This window comes from Eriocheir sinensis, chromosome 5 (assembly GCF_024679095.1).
Source record: "Eriocheir sinensis breed Jianghai 21 chromosome 5, ASM2467909v1, whole genome shotgun sequence".
Classification (NCBI taxonomy): Eukaryota; Metazoa; Arthropoda; class Malacostraca; order Decapoda; family Varunidae; genus Eriocheir; species Eriocheir sinensis.
Genome location: NC_066513.1, coordinates 4025551 through 4040522, shown reverse-complemented (window position 1 = coordinate 4040522; position 14972 = coordinate 4025551). Strand labels below are relative to the sequence as shown.

Sequence of the window (14972 nt, the reverse complement as noted above, 5' to 3'; positions counted from 1 at the left end):
ATATCCGTGACGATTTATCAAAGACCCCAGTATACACCCAAGAAAAGCGACAACTGTATTGGCGCTATCATGAGGTAGAGTGGTGAGCTTAAGTCCCAGACAGACAATGAAGCTCTCAGTTACGCTGTGATTGACAGGGAAGTATCGTTTTTTTGTCACGCGACCCACGTGTTTTTCTGACTGTACCTTGCGGTGTTTTTTTATTATTATTTTGGGATAATGCCACAAGGTCCTGAGCTGACAAGTGAGCAAATTACAGCGATATCATCACTCTGTGTGGCATGAAAATGTAACAAAGATATTTAAAGCCAGACCGGCATACCACTACGCAGTGTGCAAAGATGGACAAGAAAATGCAAGGATGCGGGAGGCTCTGTCCCGCCACTTCAGATTAAGAGGACTGGACCGGCTAGGAAAACATCTAAGAGGACTCTCAAAGTGATTCAGCGACAGGTGGAAGCTGAACCTAGAATAACAGCTAAGGAATTAAAAGAAAAGAACCCGCTACTCTTGCAAACTGTTTCTGTTAGAACCATCCAACGACGCCTCAGAGACGACCTCTGCTATGAGCATCGGGCGCCACGACGTAAACCCATTCTAACTGAGAAACAGAAGCAAAAACGGGTTCAGTTTTGTAGGAAATATCTGAAGTGGGACAGTGAGAAGTGGAAGAAGGTATTATGGAGTGACGAGGCTACGTTTTGTGTCACTGGGAACCGAGGAGGTAAGGTGAGGCTACCTAAGGGTGCAGACCCGTACCATCCCAAGTACACTCAGGGGACAGTCAAGCACCCGGATAGTGTCATGGTATGGGGTGCCTTTGGGTACTATGGTAAGGGCAAGCTTGTTGTGTTACCTAAAAACATTACAGTGAACAAGGAAAGATATTTGGAACTGTTGTGTGATCATCTGGAGGATTGCTTTGATGCCTGCAAGAGTGAGGTGTTCATGCAGGACGGAGCCCCTGCACACACAGCAAAATTAATCAAGGAATGGTTTGAGTTTGTAGCAGTGGACTACATACAGGACTGGCCTGGTAATAGTCCAGATTTTAACCCAATCGAAAATCTTTGGGGACTCATAAAGCGACGGCTACGAGGACGTGACACCGCAACTCTGCCAAAGCTCGTGAAGGAGATTCAGGACATCTGGGACAATTTGGAACCCACCATGCTCCAAAGACTTGCTGAATCCGTTCCTCGACGCCTGGAGAGTTGTCTAAAGAGAAAAGGACTCCCCACTAAGTATTAGAGGCCGGTAAGTACCCCTTGAATATTTTTTTTTAATTCTTTTTCTAAGTGTTACAAGAGAAAAACATACCGCGCCAATACCTGTGGCGCCGACTGTATATATATACACATTTGTATATACAGTCATCCCCACCGTCATGGTATTTCGTTCCGGACTTGGCGCGATCTGTGAAACCGCGAACGGCGGGACTATAACCCTATGGGAAAATATGCATTTGGGGAAGTCACCTCTGACACGTCATATAAAACATGTTTTTTTCGTTCCCAAAAGTAGCCCAATTTGCGATAAGTAGCCCAATCTGGCAACACTGCAGTGTGGCGGCGCGTGAATTTTTTTTTTTTAGGATAATGTTGCTATGAGAAAATCTCGACCAATAGCAGTCGTCCCTGAGTGAGCTGCTGGCCAATAGGAAAGCATGACGTCACAGTCTAACCGTGACGTCACTCAGGAGCAACCTAAAGGCGGTGTCACACTAGCACTTTTCCGTCAACTTTTCCGTCGCTTTTCTGAAAATCGTCGATATCTTGGCTGCGGCCTGTCACACACAAACGGTGTTTCGTCTGAAACTTTCCGTCGGCACAGACCAAGGAATGTAAACAAACATGGAGTCCACGCTGCGGCAAAGATACGCTGCTCTGAACCTAATACTGTGTATTGTGAGACTTAGACGAGCTAAACAAGCCAAAAAGCGTGCATGGATGCGCTCATGGTTGGCTCGTCGGGAAAGAGAAAGTGTGTACCACAGGCTGTTAAAAGAGCTGAGTTTAGAGGATCATGAGACTCTGAAGAATTGGATCAGGTTGGACAAGAGCCAGTACCACAGACTTCTGGAGTTAGTGACACCTCTCATTGCCAGAAGTGACACCAGGATGAGGAAGGCTGTCACTGCAGGAGAGCGTTTGAGACAGGTTGAAGCCACGCGGAAAGTCTCGGTCTTGGTCTTGGAAATGTAAACAAAGGCGGAAATTTGCAGGCGGAAACGATCCTGATCGTCTGACAAATTCATGCGATAAGTTCATGCGGAACGATGAAAAATCGACGGAAATGGCATTAATCGACGGAAAAAGTGCTAGTGTGACACCGCCTTAACGTCCATTGCCCCGCCTCCCTCCTCTCTCCCTTCCCCCCTCCTCTCTGCCTCCCTCCCTCCCTCCTCTCTGCCTTCCTCCCTCCTCTCTCCCTTCCCCCCTCCTCTCTGCCTCCCTCCCTCCTCTCTGCCTTCCTATTTAGCGTCAATGCATCCGTATCTGTGAAACTGGGGCACAGATAAGCGGGGGTCACAATTAGTTGACATGAATCTGAAACGCGATGGTGAGACATGAGCAGTAGTGACTATATATATATATATATATATATATATATATATATATATATATATATATATATATATATATATATATATATATATATATATATATATATATATATATATATATATATATATATATATATATATATATATATATATATATATATATATATATATATATATATATATATATATATATATATATATATATATATATATATATATATATATATATATATATATATATATATATATATATATATATATATATATATATATATATATATATATATATATATTGGACCCAGGACCCCCATCCTATTCGAAAATCCGTATAAAATTAGTGCCCCCCTAGAAACACTCCTGAGCTGTGTTTGAGAGAGGGAATTGGGACTCTCAGAACGTCCCGAGTGCTCTCAAACATGTCACGCAACAGCACGAGTTGTCAACTCGGCATGTCCGCTCTGCTCTCGGCTTTGAGAGGTGGAACGCCTCCGTGCTGTGATGATGTCACCAGCAAATATGGCGGCCCAAACAAACACATAAGTGCTTCCATTGCATCAGGAAGGTCAATGTACCCCATTTTGCTGCGAGTGAGACGCCGTTACCATAGCAACGACGAGGCTTAGTAAAAGGACGGCCTTTATCTTTACGCTTGCAGCACTCTTGGAGCACTGGCAGTTACTGCGGCAAGAATTTCTTTTACACTATGATAGATACAGCGAACACTGCTCTCATTCACGTGGTATGCTCTCCCTGCCGCAACGTAACTCATCCCAAAACGTAACTTCTCCTAAATCTGAATTCTTCTGCAAGGTGAACACCTTTCTCAAATGCTTTGGGGTGCTTTCAGCGGCTGTTTTGGTAGAACAGTGTTGCCACTTACGCCTTGGCTACTTGGTGCGACGAGCGGGAAATTTAAAAATCATAAAAAAATTCTTACATGTCAATCCGTATAAAACCAAAACTGTACTATTGGAAACCGTACTGTTTGAGGGACGACTGTATATATATATATAGAGAGAGAGAGAGAGAGAGAGAGAGAGAGAGAGAGAGATACGCCATGTTGATACAGGGCAAGTGTTTTGTTTACGTTGTGGATGTGGATATGGGCAACCGACCTTAGCCGTGTGTGACGCACACCAGGAAAAGTTGGAGTTGCCAGTTGCCCTAGGTGGCGCCAACACGGTGGGAAGTAAAAGGCAGCCGCCTTCAACTGCGGCTTCAAAACGACCCGTTCTCTCTTCCCGTTCTCTCTCTCTCTCTCTCTCTCTCTCTCTCTCTCTCTCTCTCTCTCTCTCTCTCTCTCTCTCTCTCTCTCTCTCTCTCTCTCTCTCTCTCTCTCTCTCTCTCTCTCTCTCTCTCTCTCTCTTGTCATAGCCACAATGTGATACTACCTTTACAGGTAGCGTGCGTGACGCCGATGGTAAGTAGACGTGACCCGTACGTGTCAAAGCAGCGCGAAACTCAGGGTAATAATGCGCGAAAGTCGGGATGTTAAGAATTTAGGACTAACCGCAAAACTCGTGCATCGCGAAACACGGATAGCGCGAAACTCGAGAGGGTACTGTATGTGTGTATATATATATATATATATATATATATATATATATATATATATATATATATATATATATATATATATATATATATATATATATATATATATATTTTACTCTTGATATAACACTTAAATCATTTTAAATACAGTATATTTAATTTTGATTTAAATAATGATCTTTTTACTCTGATTTAAATCAATTTCAATCACTTAATTTAAATCAAAACAACCCTGATTGTTACCCAAAACAAAGCAAAAACTATCAAACATTAGGGTAGGAAGGAGATGCAAAACTGTCAATTGCATCAACTAAGAAGCAATTGCATCAGCAAGACTTTCACTCTCAACAGCCACTCACTTATGTTGATCCCTCAGGCAAGGAAACTGCACCAGTGTATTTATACTGTCTTGGGTGGGGTGGGGTTGTAGTTTATGCAATTGAAGGTTGCTGGCCTCCCCAGCCAGCAGACTTCAATGACGAGGACTGTACACACGTTACTTTATCTTACTATGGTATTTTTAACCTTTTCACGCACCATGACACGATTCACGTCAAAACGGAATTGTCTACATCAGCTTTTGACTCCAATCGCATCAAAAACTTTAAAAAATTCGACAAAAATAAAGTATCTTTCAGAATCGCATCAAAATATTTTGTGTCACAGATCCAAGCTAGACCTATAAAATAAACTAATTGTCAACTCTCTCGTGCCGTTAGATTTGAAGTGATAATTGCCCGTGGTTAAGTTGCCTCTCAGCAGGCAGCCTGTGAGCGCGACTGTCGTCCCTTTAAATTGTTTTTTTTCGGTCGGTAAACTTCGGTATTTATTTGCATTTCTTGAAAAAAAAATTCTTTCATAAGGCAGAATAATCTCTTCCAGAACCATTGATATATGATAATGCCAGGAAAAAAGAATACTCTCTGGTGAAATTGATAACATGATAAAAATTTTCCCTGCACGGTCAGGCCATTCCGTGAGGCCCCCTAGGGCGCCCCAGATGGATGTCGCAGTGGAAAGAGGAACTTATTTAAATTTTGGTGCATGAAAGGGTTAAGAACCTAATCTCCACGCTGAGGAACCTATGCATGAACTAAAAAGCTGCAAGGAAATACCTCACCTGTATATCAAATTGCAGGTATTTTCGTGCTATCTCTGGACTGACCATCTTCTCAATAAAATCTACATCAACAAGAATGTTGCAGCGCACGGCAGGGCAAAGGATGTGGTGAGCGCCACCCTCCTGGATCTTGAGGCTGAGATAGCTCTCCCAACAGGTGGCACAAAAGTGGTGTTGACAGCTGGCACCTCCATGCTCCTGCAGCTCCCAGCTCCTCATTTCCCCAAAGCAGATTTCACACTGTTGACACACACAGAATGACATGTTACATTGTTGTTATCACTTTTATTGAATTCATCAATGTAGTTTCCCTTAAAGTCATTACGTATTTCATAGGTATGGGGTCAAGGTGATTTTGATAACAGCTGACTTTTATGAATTCACAACCCCAGAAGGAGTTTCAAAATGTTGCTGACTTGAGTTACAAATATATATTGACAGTATAGCACGTCAGCCGACCTTCTAGCCCAGATGGTATACCACGTCAACCGACTTCTACAGGTTGATGGTATACCAAGTCAGCCGACCTTTAGGGGTTAATTATACCCTGTATGTATTAATAAACTTCAAAAGTAAAAAGTTATGTATAAGATTTTTCACCGATGTATTCATTCTGAGCGAGGGCGTGGCAAGGCATCAAGTGGCCAATGCAGCCAATCAACAGCCATGTTATTCTCACCCTTAGAAAACCATGGGCAAGGAGGGATTCAGTCACCTACAGTCAAACAGCCAATGAGTGGCTGTACTGCTCTTGCCTTCAGCAAACCAGAGGCCAGGAACTCAGCGCCCCAAGAGGCTGACACAGCCAGCCAGAAGCTGTGGTGCTCTCACAACCTTCCCGCCACTGCACTCTTGCTGGTGTCACTATTCATGTTATTGTGCTCATTTCATTATGTTGATGCCTGTTTCTCATATTTTTCTTTGAGTGACTGGCCTTACTGCTGCATGGAGTGGCTTATTATTACATGACAAATTTGATTTCTTGCAAATAAATAATATATAAATAGATTCAATAATGTGTCACATATTCAGGGTATCAAGTTAAATAAATTTCGTTTTATAAATTTGTGTTAAATTGACGTTCTACTGAATGAATTATTTTCTTGACATTACATAAAGCATCTGGCTGACATGATACAATTCCCCTCACTCCGTGGGTTCCATTGCTGTCCCATAAATGTTTGCCATTATTTTCTTCTACAGCCGCCCACTTGATTTACATGTGGTTAACAGTGTACTGCTCAAACATTATTTTGCCAATTTATTGATGTGTTCACTTCTTGAAAACAAAATTGTCATTCATCAAAGTAAATTTACCTGATCAAATAATGTTAATATCTCAACTAATTATGAAGTTATCATGGCTGGACAACCACCAACTCTGTGTTCTTCTCATAACGTTGTTCCTGGCACTTGGCCCTTTTCTATTCTGGATACCCAACATAGAAGGACCATAACACATGAACAATATTCACCAGATTTTTTACGTCCCTCCCGCCTTCATTATCCTCCGCCACCTCAGGTATATGAGGGGGAGGGGGAGGAGTGATGACAGAGGTGGGGGGTGATGGTGTGAGGAGAGGTGGCGTGGGGCCTACAAGCTGAAGGGCTGATGCAGGAGGGGCAATGCCAGCCTCCTCACAGCACTGCACAGCATTGGTCATCCACTTCTCCAGCAACAGAGCCTTGGACCATTCTGAAGGGGAAGACATTTACATGTAAGAACTCCTCAGTGGTGAATGTTTGAGCAGGATAAACAAAACAAGAAGAGATGGCGCCACTATAAACCCTTGCCTGCGCCATGACGGGCTCAGGTCGACCACCAGGCCCCTGAAGAAAGCCTACCGGAGCTATAGGCTAAGATGGAAAAAAAAAAAGCATAGTTCATTATGAATAAGTTGTTGGAGAGTGGGTCATGCCATATATGCTGGTTAAGGCAAATGTAAAGAATAATCTATCCCCCCCCTTTTTTTTTTTACAACGGAGCCTGTAGCACCATTAGGCTATCTTGAGGGGCCTGGTGGTTGGCCCGAGCCCGTCTTGGTGCAGGCAAGTGTTTATAGTGGCACCATCTTTTCTTGATGGCATATAGGACACACCTCCACATAAGAAACACCCTATTTTAAAAGGATATTTTGATGTAAAAAGAGAATTACTGTTTGTACTGAAATCAAGTACAAAATCACCATTTCTTGGTTGGTGGCTGACCAAAATACAACACAGTTGCCCTATTGCTATGTTCCTTGAGGTAGTCTACAACCTGTAGTTTAAATTCAATGTTGTAGCAATGCCTTCTTTGCTTCACTATGAGCTTGAAGTTAGTTGGCAATTTACAGTAAAACATGTTAACCTGTCTGCTGCAATTAGAGGAGTTCTGTCCCCCCAAAATTGCCAGTGATCGCTAGCTACTTTAACTAAAACTGAGTCAACGCCTGTTGAAGCTATGACGACTCACACACTTTAAAATCTTTCACTTGATAAATCATAATGCACTGTGCCTATAGTCTACAAGACATTGATCCCAAGTGTTTATGCTAACATTTTTCAGGTGAGGTGGTGAGAAACACTACCATTCAGTTATTATAAGCTAAATACTCGCACCTAAGCTTACACCATTCTCGCATTTTTTTCTAATCTCCTGCCGCATGTATAGCTTGAACCATTTTTCCAATAGATTCCACGAAGACTAATGTTTAATCTGGAAAGTACCGAACAGAATCTAGTCAGTCAGGGGCGTAACTGGTTACTAAAAGTTGGGGGGGACAATGGGGTGGGTGGCGAGCGAAGCGAGCCTGTTCAGCTGGGGGGTCTGGGGGTCTGGGTTGAGCCCCCCCAGAAAATTTTTGAAATTTGAGCTCTTTTTAGGAGCACTGTGAGGCCTATTATGGGTGGTAAACTAAATAATATGGGTGGTTTAACATTAGACATCTGCATATAGCAGAACACTGTTTTTAAGGGGTAACAATTCAATTTTCCTTGCTCTCTCTTTGTAAGACTGATATTTAACCATATTTATTATTTTAGGGGGAGACAGAGTAAACTGTGTCCCCCCTAACTCAAACTTTTGGGGGGACACGTTCCCCCCGTCCCCCCTGTGAGTTACACCCCTGTAGTCAGTAGAACTCGTGGTAAAGAGATATTTAACCCATAAACTGCGCCAGACATCTCAAGATGCTATGAGTTAGACTGCGCCAGACATCTTAAGATGACACATGTTCCAAGGTGAATATTTATATTTCCTGCGATGCCAAAGTATATTCCAATGAACCTTGTGTGGCAACATCATCCCTCTTTCGCACCATGTAGTCACCATCATCATATTAGTTGCTCATGGAGAGTAGAATTATGTCATCTACTGATGCCAACCAGTCTCATATAGCTCCTGCGGTCGTGACGGAGGGGGAGGCATGGGAGGGGGTAAAAAGAAAGTATTGGTAAAGAGAAAGATTGTAGTAGACATTTGAAAGAGACAGTGATTCAGATTGCATTCAATCATCAGATTCAGCTGGTCTGAGGAAGTGTGGCAAGCGTGAGCATGCTTCTGGCGCTCAAGGTCACAGACACGCTGCCTCTCCAACAGTGCGGAAAGTTACTCACTCACTGACACCATCATCACTGTCCGATGGTTCAGAGTGGCAAAAAGATGACGAAAACAACAGTGGGGGTATAAGAAAAGACTCAGCTAATGAACTGAGTGAGAGATGGGTGTCAGCTGGTGTGGGAGAGGAGGGGGAGGCAGAGGGAGAACAGGAGCCTCAGAGACGCGAGGCAACGCGTACTCCATTCGTCTTGTCTGATGGATCAGATTTTGTGCCAGACATTCATAACTTTGACAAGAATATTGCTGGTGTGACTAATGACTGGCCTCTTGATAATGATGTGCAAGAGGTTGATTATCGAAATTGACAAAGTGATGTTTCCTGTGATATATTTTGTTTGTTGTAACTGGAATGAATAATTAGTGGCAAGAGAATGTTCAGACGTGACTGTGCCGTGTGTCATCTTCCCTCTGCCACCGTCCTATCTACCCCGTCACTACCAGCGCTCCCAAGGTTGCCTCATATCCGCAACCTTTATCCCGACATCATTGCCACATTAGGTGAATTTTTTTTTTTTTTTTTTTTAATGCACTATTTGGTGCTCAACATGTCTCTCTTCAGTGTTGTAATACTAAAAATTGTTTTCCAGCAGGTTATTGTTTTGCTTTTATTGCGCACCCAGGAGCAATTCCCGAATCTTAATTGCGCAGTTTATGGGTTAAAAGGCTGAAACCCGCACAGTACCGAAAGGAGCCGCTGAGGGGCCGAACTCACCCTCACCAAGACTTACCAACATAAAGGGCTGTAGCTGTCTAGGACACTGGGGAGAAAGAAACAGTGGAACACCTAATTGTAGAATGTAGCAACAGTGGTTAAGGACATGAAATTGGAATGGAGAACTGTAGAGAGTGGAGTGCCTCAGGGATCGGTATTGGCACCAATACTTTTCCTAGTATATATTAATGACATGCCAGAGGGAGTAAATAGTTATATGAGCCTGTTCGCAGATGATGCAAAGCTGCTAAGACATATAAGAAACAGTAGGAGAAATGTCATGTTATGAAAATGGGAAAAAGTGAAGGAAGACCAAAATGGACATATAAAATGGGAGATGGTGAAATATTAAAGAAAGTACACGAAGAGAGAGATCTGGGAGTAATAATGCAAGATAATAAACAGCCAGAGAGTCATGTTAATCGGATATTCGGTGATACGTATAACATGGTGAGAAATATAGGAATAGCATTCCACTACATGGATAAGGATATGATGAAAAAGTTAATAACCACTATGATCAGACCAAGGTTGGAATATGCAGAAGCAGTGTGGTCTCCCCATAAGAAGAAACACATAAAGAAACTAGAAAGAATACAAAGGATATGGCAACAAAAATGGTTCCAGAGCTGGAGGGATTGACATATGAGGAAAGACTAAAGGAAATGGACTTACCAACACTAGAACAAAGAAGAGAAAGGGGAGACCTAATACAAATCTATAAATTATTGAGCAAAATGGAAGAAGTAGATAACAAGAAGTTACTACTAAAAGAAGAAATTACCACCAGGAACATAAGAGGACATAGTAAAAAATTGAGGAAGGGAAGATGCCTGAGAGACATAAAGAAATAAAAAAAAAAGCGAAATAAAGAAAGGGGAGAAAGGGGCAAGGGGGAAAGAAATAGAGAAAGCAGATGATTGTGTAGAGGAGGAAGAATGTCGAGAAATTATCAGCAAATACAACTCTGTTATCATGAGTCAGAGAGCTGCCAGATACTCCTTTGTCATCAAGGAGCGGTGGTGTTGGCACCTTGGTGTCTGAGAGAGAGAGAGAGAGAGAGAGAGAGAGAGAGAGAGAGAGAGAGAGAGAGAGAGAGAGAGAGAGAGAGAGAGAGAGAGAGAGAGAGAGAGAGAGAGAGAGAGAGAGAGCGAGAGAGAGAGAGAGAGAGAGAGAGAGAGAGAGAGAGAGAGAGAGAGAGGCACCTTGGAGAGAGAGAGAGAGAGAGAGAGAGAGAGAGAGAGAGAGAGAGAGAGAGAGAGAGAGAGAGAGAGAGAGAGATGTAGCTGTAGAGAGAGAGAGAGACAGAGAGAGGACAGAGAGAGCGTCTTTACTTAGTAACCAACACAAAGTACGGGACAACTCAATTGAAGAAGAAACAGAATAGAAATATGACGCCTACGTAGGCGTCATCGTATTGAAAGGGTTAAACCTAAGTGATTCTACATTAATCAGATGGCTCCAAAACGTTGCATTTCAACTCTAGTTAATATTAAGTTGAAGGAAGTGACAGTCGAGCTTGTTTTTGAAGGAGTCAATCGTGTTACACTGGACCACTGACGGTGGGAGCTTATTCCATTCTCGCACTATAACGTTGGTGAAGAAAAATTTGGTGCAGTCTGAATTTACTTGTCTACATTTTGAGTTTTACGCCATTGTTCCTCGTACGCAGTGTCATCGATCATAAACAATGTTGATCTGTCTACATTCGTGAAACCATTAAGTATTTTAAAATATTCGATCAGTTTTCCTCGGAGGCGATGTTTCTCAAGAGAGAACATGTTAAGGGTGGAAAGTCTTTCTTCGTAAGATTTGTTGCGCAAGGAAGGGATCATTTTCGTTGTCCGACACTGAACACCTTCTAATTTAGCAATGTCCTTTGCATGGTGGGGAGACCAAAACTGTACTGCATATTCCAAGTGGGGTCTGACTAAACTATTGTTGAGTGGAAGTATTACATCTTTATTCTTAAACAAAAAGTTTCTTTTAATGAAGCCCAACATTCTGTTCGCTTTATTTCCTGCATCGATGCATTGCTGTGAGAATTTGAGGTTTGACGCGATTTTGACCCCCAAGTCCTTAACGTATTGAACGTTTTTGAGTTTAACGCCACGCATTTTTAAATCGAACTTCTTATTCCTTGTTCCAACTTGAAGGACCTGGCACTTGTCTATGTTAAAGGGCATCTCCCATCTATCCGACTAACAACACTGGAGAGGAGAGAGAGAGAAGTGACCTAATAGCATTATACATAATACAAGAGGGATTAGAGACATTGGACAGGGAAGACTTAGTGGTACGTGACAGAAGTGTGAAAAGAGGGAATGGTAAGAAACTGAAGAAGAGCAACTGTAAGAGAGACATCAAGAAATACAGTTTTCCATACAGAAGCATAACAACATGGAACGGACTTGACGAGGAGACTGTGTGTGCAAAAAACGATTCATGAATTTAAAGCCAAACTGGATAATAAGCGTCATGGAGACGGGACAGCACGAGCCTACTACGGCTCTTTTCCTGTATTTCACAACTAGGCAAATACAACTAGGTAAATACACACACACACACACACAAAAAAAAAAAAAAAAAATAAATAAATAAATAAATAAAAAATAAAAACACACACACACACACACACAAAAACACACACACACACACACACACACACACACACACACACACACACACACACACACACACACACACACACACAAAACATGGAAAAGAGTGAACATTGTATCAATTTATAGATGTGGAGATAAAACTGAACCACTAAATTATAGACCAGTTTCTTTGACAAGTGTAATGTGCAAGATTTGTGAAAGTATAATAAAAAAACAATGGGTCGAACATTTAGAAAAGAAAAACATGATAAATGAAGGACAGTTTGGATTTAGAAAAGGGAAATCGTGTGTCACTAACTTACTATGTTTCTACTCAAGCGCAAAAGATGTGGTGCAAGAGAGAGAAGGGTGGGATGGTTGTGTATATCTTGATTTGAAAAAAGCTTTTGACAAGGTTCCACACAAAAGGTTAATCCAGAAACTACAGCAGTGGGGAGGAATGGGCGGAAAGATTATCGAGTGGATGAAGGATTACTTAACGGGAAGAGAAATGAGGACAGTGATTAGAGAAGAGAAATCAAATTGGACGAGAGTAGGGAGTGGATTCCCCCAAGGCTCAGTTCTGGCACCAATAATGTTCATAATATATATAAACAATATGACAAATGGTATAAAAAGTTATATGAGCCTTTTTACAGATGATGCAAAGTTAATAAGAAAAGTGATGACAGAGGAAGACTGTGAAGAACTGCAAAAAGACCTGGATAGAGTGTATAGATGGAGCCAGTTATGGGAGATGGAATTTAATGCAATCAAGTGCCATGTTATGGAAATGGGGAAAAGTAAAAATAGACCACGGAAAACATACAGGATGGGAGAAGAAAACTTAAAGGTGGTACATGAAGAAAAAGATTTGGGAGTAATGATGCAAGACTCACTATCCCCAGAAAAGCACATAAAAAAGTTGTTTGGAGAAACCTACAGGATGATGCAAAATATAAGGGTATCATTCCATTTTATGGACAACGAAATGATGAAGAAAATGATAACAAATGATAAGACCAAAACTTGAATATGCTGCTGTTGTGTGATCGCCTCACAAAAAGAAGGATATCAGAAAGTTGGAAAGAATACAGAGAATTGCAACTAAAATGGTCCCAGAACTCTCAAATATGACGTATGAAGACAGATTGAAGGAGATGAACTTGACGACACTGGAACAAAGAAGGGAGAGAGGAGATCTGATCACGCTGTATAAGTTGGTAAATAAGTTTGATGAGGTAGATAGAGATGATCTCTTCTTAACTGCAAGAACGCAGGGGCTGAGAGGACATAGGAAGAAACTTAACCCTTTCCTTGCGCGCTGTCTGGACGCGACTATCCCCTCAGGCGCAGTCAGGGAGTCCAATGGGGGGGTTCTTTTAACCTCTGTATCTCAAAAACTATTCATCACAGCTAAAAACCAAAAACACCACTGGAAAGAGGAGGTCCAGATCTATAGGAGTCAGTTATGTATGCCTCTCTTGCGAACGTACATGCACGTTCAGGGAGTGTTGAATTTTAACACTTACGTCGGTGCGTACAGGATGATCAGCCATATTGAGGTAACTGTGGACATCTTTTTTTCAGACTCTGGCAAGGTAGTATTGCCAACTGCAATATTTACAACTATTTGGTCAAAGAATCAGTCAGGTGATAGGTGAAGCTATGCAAAAATCATGCTATACAGGAAATCCCGATATCTGCTCGTCTAAAAATTCGGATATAAAAGTGAAAAATATAGGACAATTTTCGGTTCACGAAAGACATGCTTCGCATATACGGAAAAGTACGACAGTTTCCGCCCACTTCGATGTCTATATCGGCGCCGTCAACAGCCTCACGACACTCGCAGTGATTAGGCAGCAAGTGTCCATGTCCAGTCCCCTCCACTTCAACGCTCATCACTTAGCGTTGCCAGTTTGTGAACCCCTTGCTTGACTGAATCCGAAACACATCCCAGCCAGCGTGAGAAGGAAACGTGAGGGTGATGGAGGGTTGGGGGGTGGTGTACTGTTTGGCGAGTCGAAACTGGCCTTTCACAGCTTGGGAAGTAAACATTGGCAATGTTAAGTGATGAGTTGTAGTGACGAGTTAGAGGGGATTGTCCTAACATATGTAATGCATTTCTATAACAGTAAAGGAACAGGAAATGGTAATTGTTTTTAATTATTTATGAGCCTTGCGTTTCATTGTATTGTGAGTAGTAAATTGCTTTTAAGCATAGTTATATTTAACTTTTTTTTTTTTTTTTTTTTTTTTCTGGCGCTGGTCCCTAACCCCCCTATTTATTAACAATCCTATGGGGGAAATGGCTTCGATATACGAAAAATCGATAAACGAAAGGTTTTTTCAGTCCCTAACCCTTTCGTATATAGGGGATTTCCTGTATTGGGCAAGAACATCTACCAGTTACTCGTCTGTAGATTTGCCGCGCTGGGCTGATATGATTTTCCACAAAATTTAGTGAAGAACCCACTCAATTGGCAAACCTGTGTTGTGAGAATTAGTGTTGGAACACTCTCATATGCGGGAGATTTGAGTGCGTGTGGAGCTCGCAGCGAGCGTTTAGCGCCACCAGCAAATACGCCTAACGCCCGCTGCAAGCGTTTAGCAATGAAAGGGTTAATGAAGGAACCTGTTTGAGTGACTTAAAAAGTATAGTTTTCCACATAGAAGTGTTAACACATGCAACAGCTTGCGGGAAGAGGTGGTGGAGGCGAGCAGTGTCCAATAAATGAAGGAAAGCCTGGATGAATGTAGATATGAAGACAGAACTATTAGAGCTTAGCTCGAGCCCGGTAGACTACAAATAG

At 42.0% G+C, this 14972-nt stretch overlaps 1 protein-coding gene across 3 annotated transcripts in view; it reads right to left on the bottom strand.

Annotated features, from left to right (window-relative positions):
* LOC126983631 (ankyrin repeat and IBR domain-containing protein 1-like) overlaps nucleotides 1–14972 on the bottom strand; it is a 109300-nt gene that overhangs the window by 52931 nt on the left and 41397 nt on the right. For all 3 annotated transcript variants that reach the window (XM_050836508.1, XM_050836511.1, XM_050836512.1), the window contains 2 exons: nucleotides 6716–6936; nucleotides 5241–5480 (listed from right to left, as the gene is read on the bottom strand). In XM_050836508.1, coding sequence (XP_050692465.1) covers nucleotides 5241–5480; nucleotides 6716–6936 — 461 coding nt within the window. The remainder of the gene's footprint in view (nucleotides 1–5240; nucleotides 5481–6715; nucleotides 6937–14972) is intronic.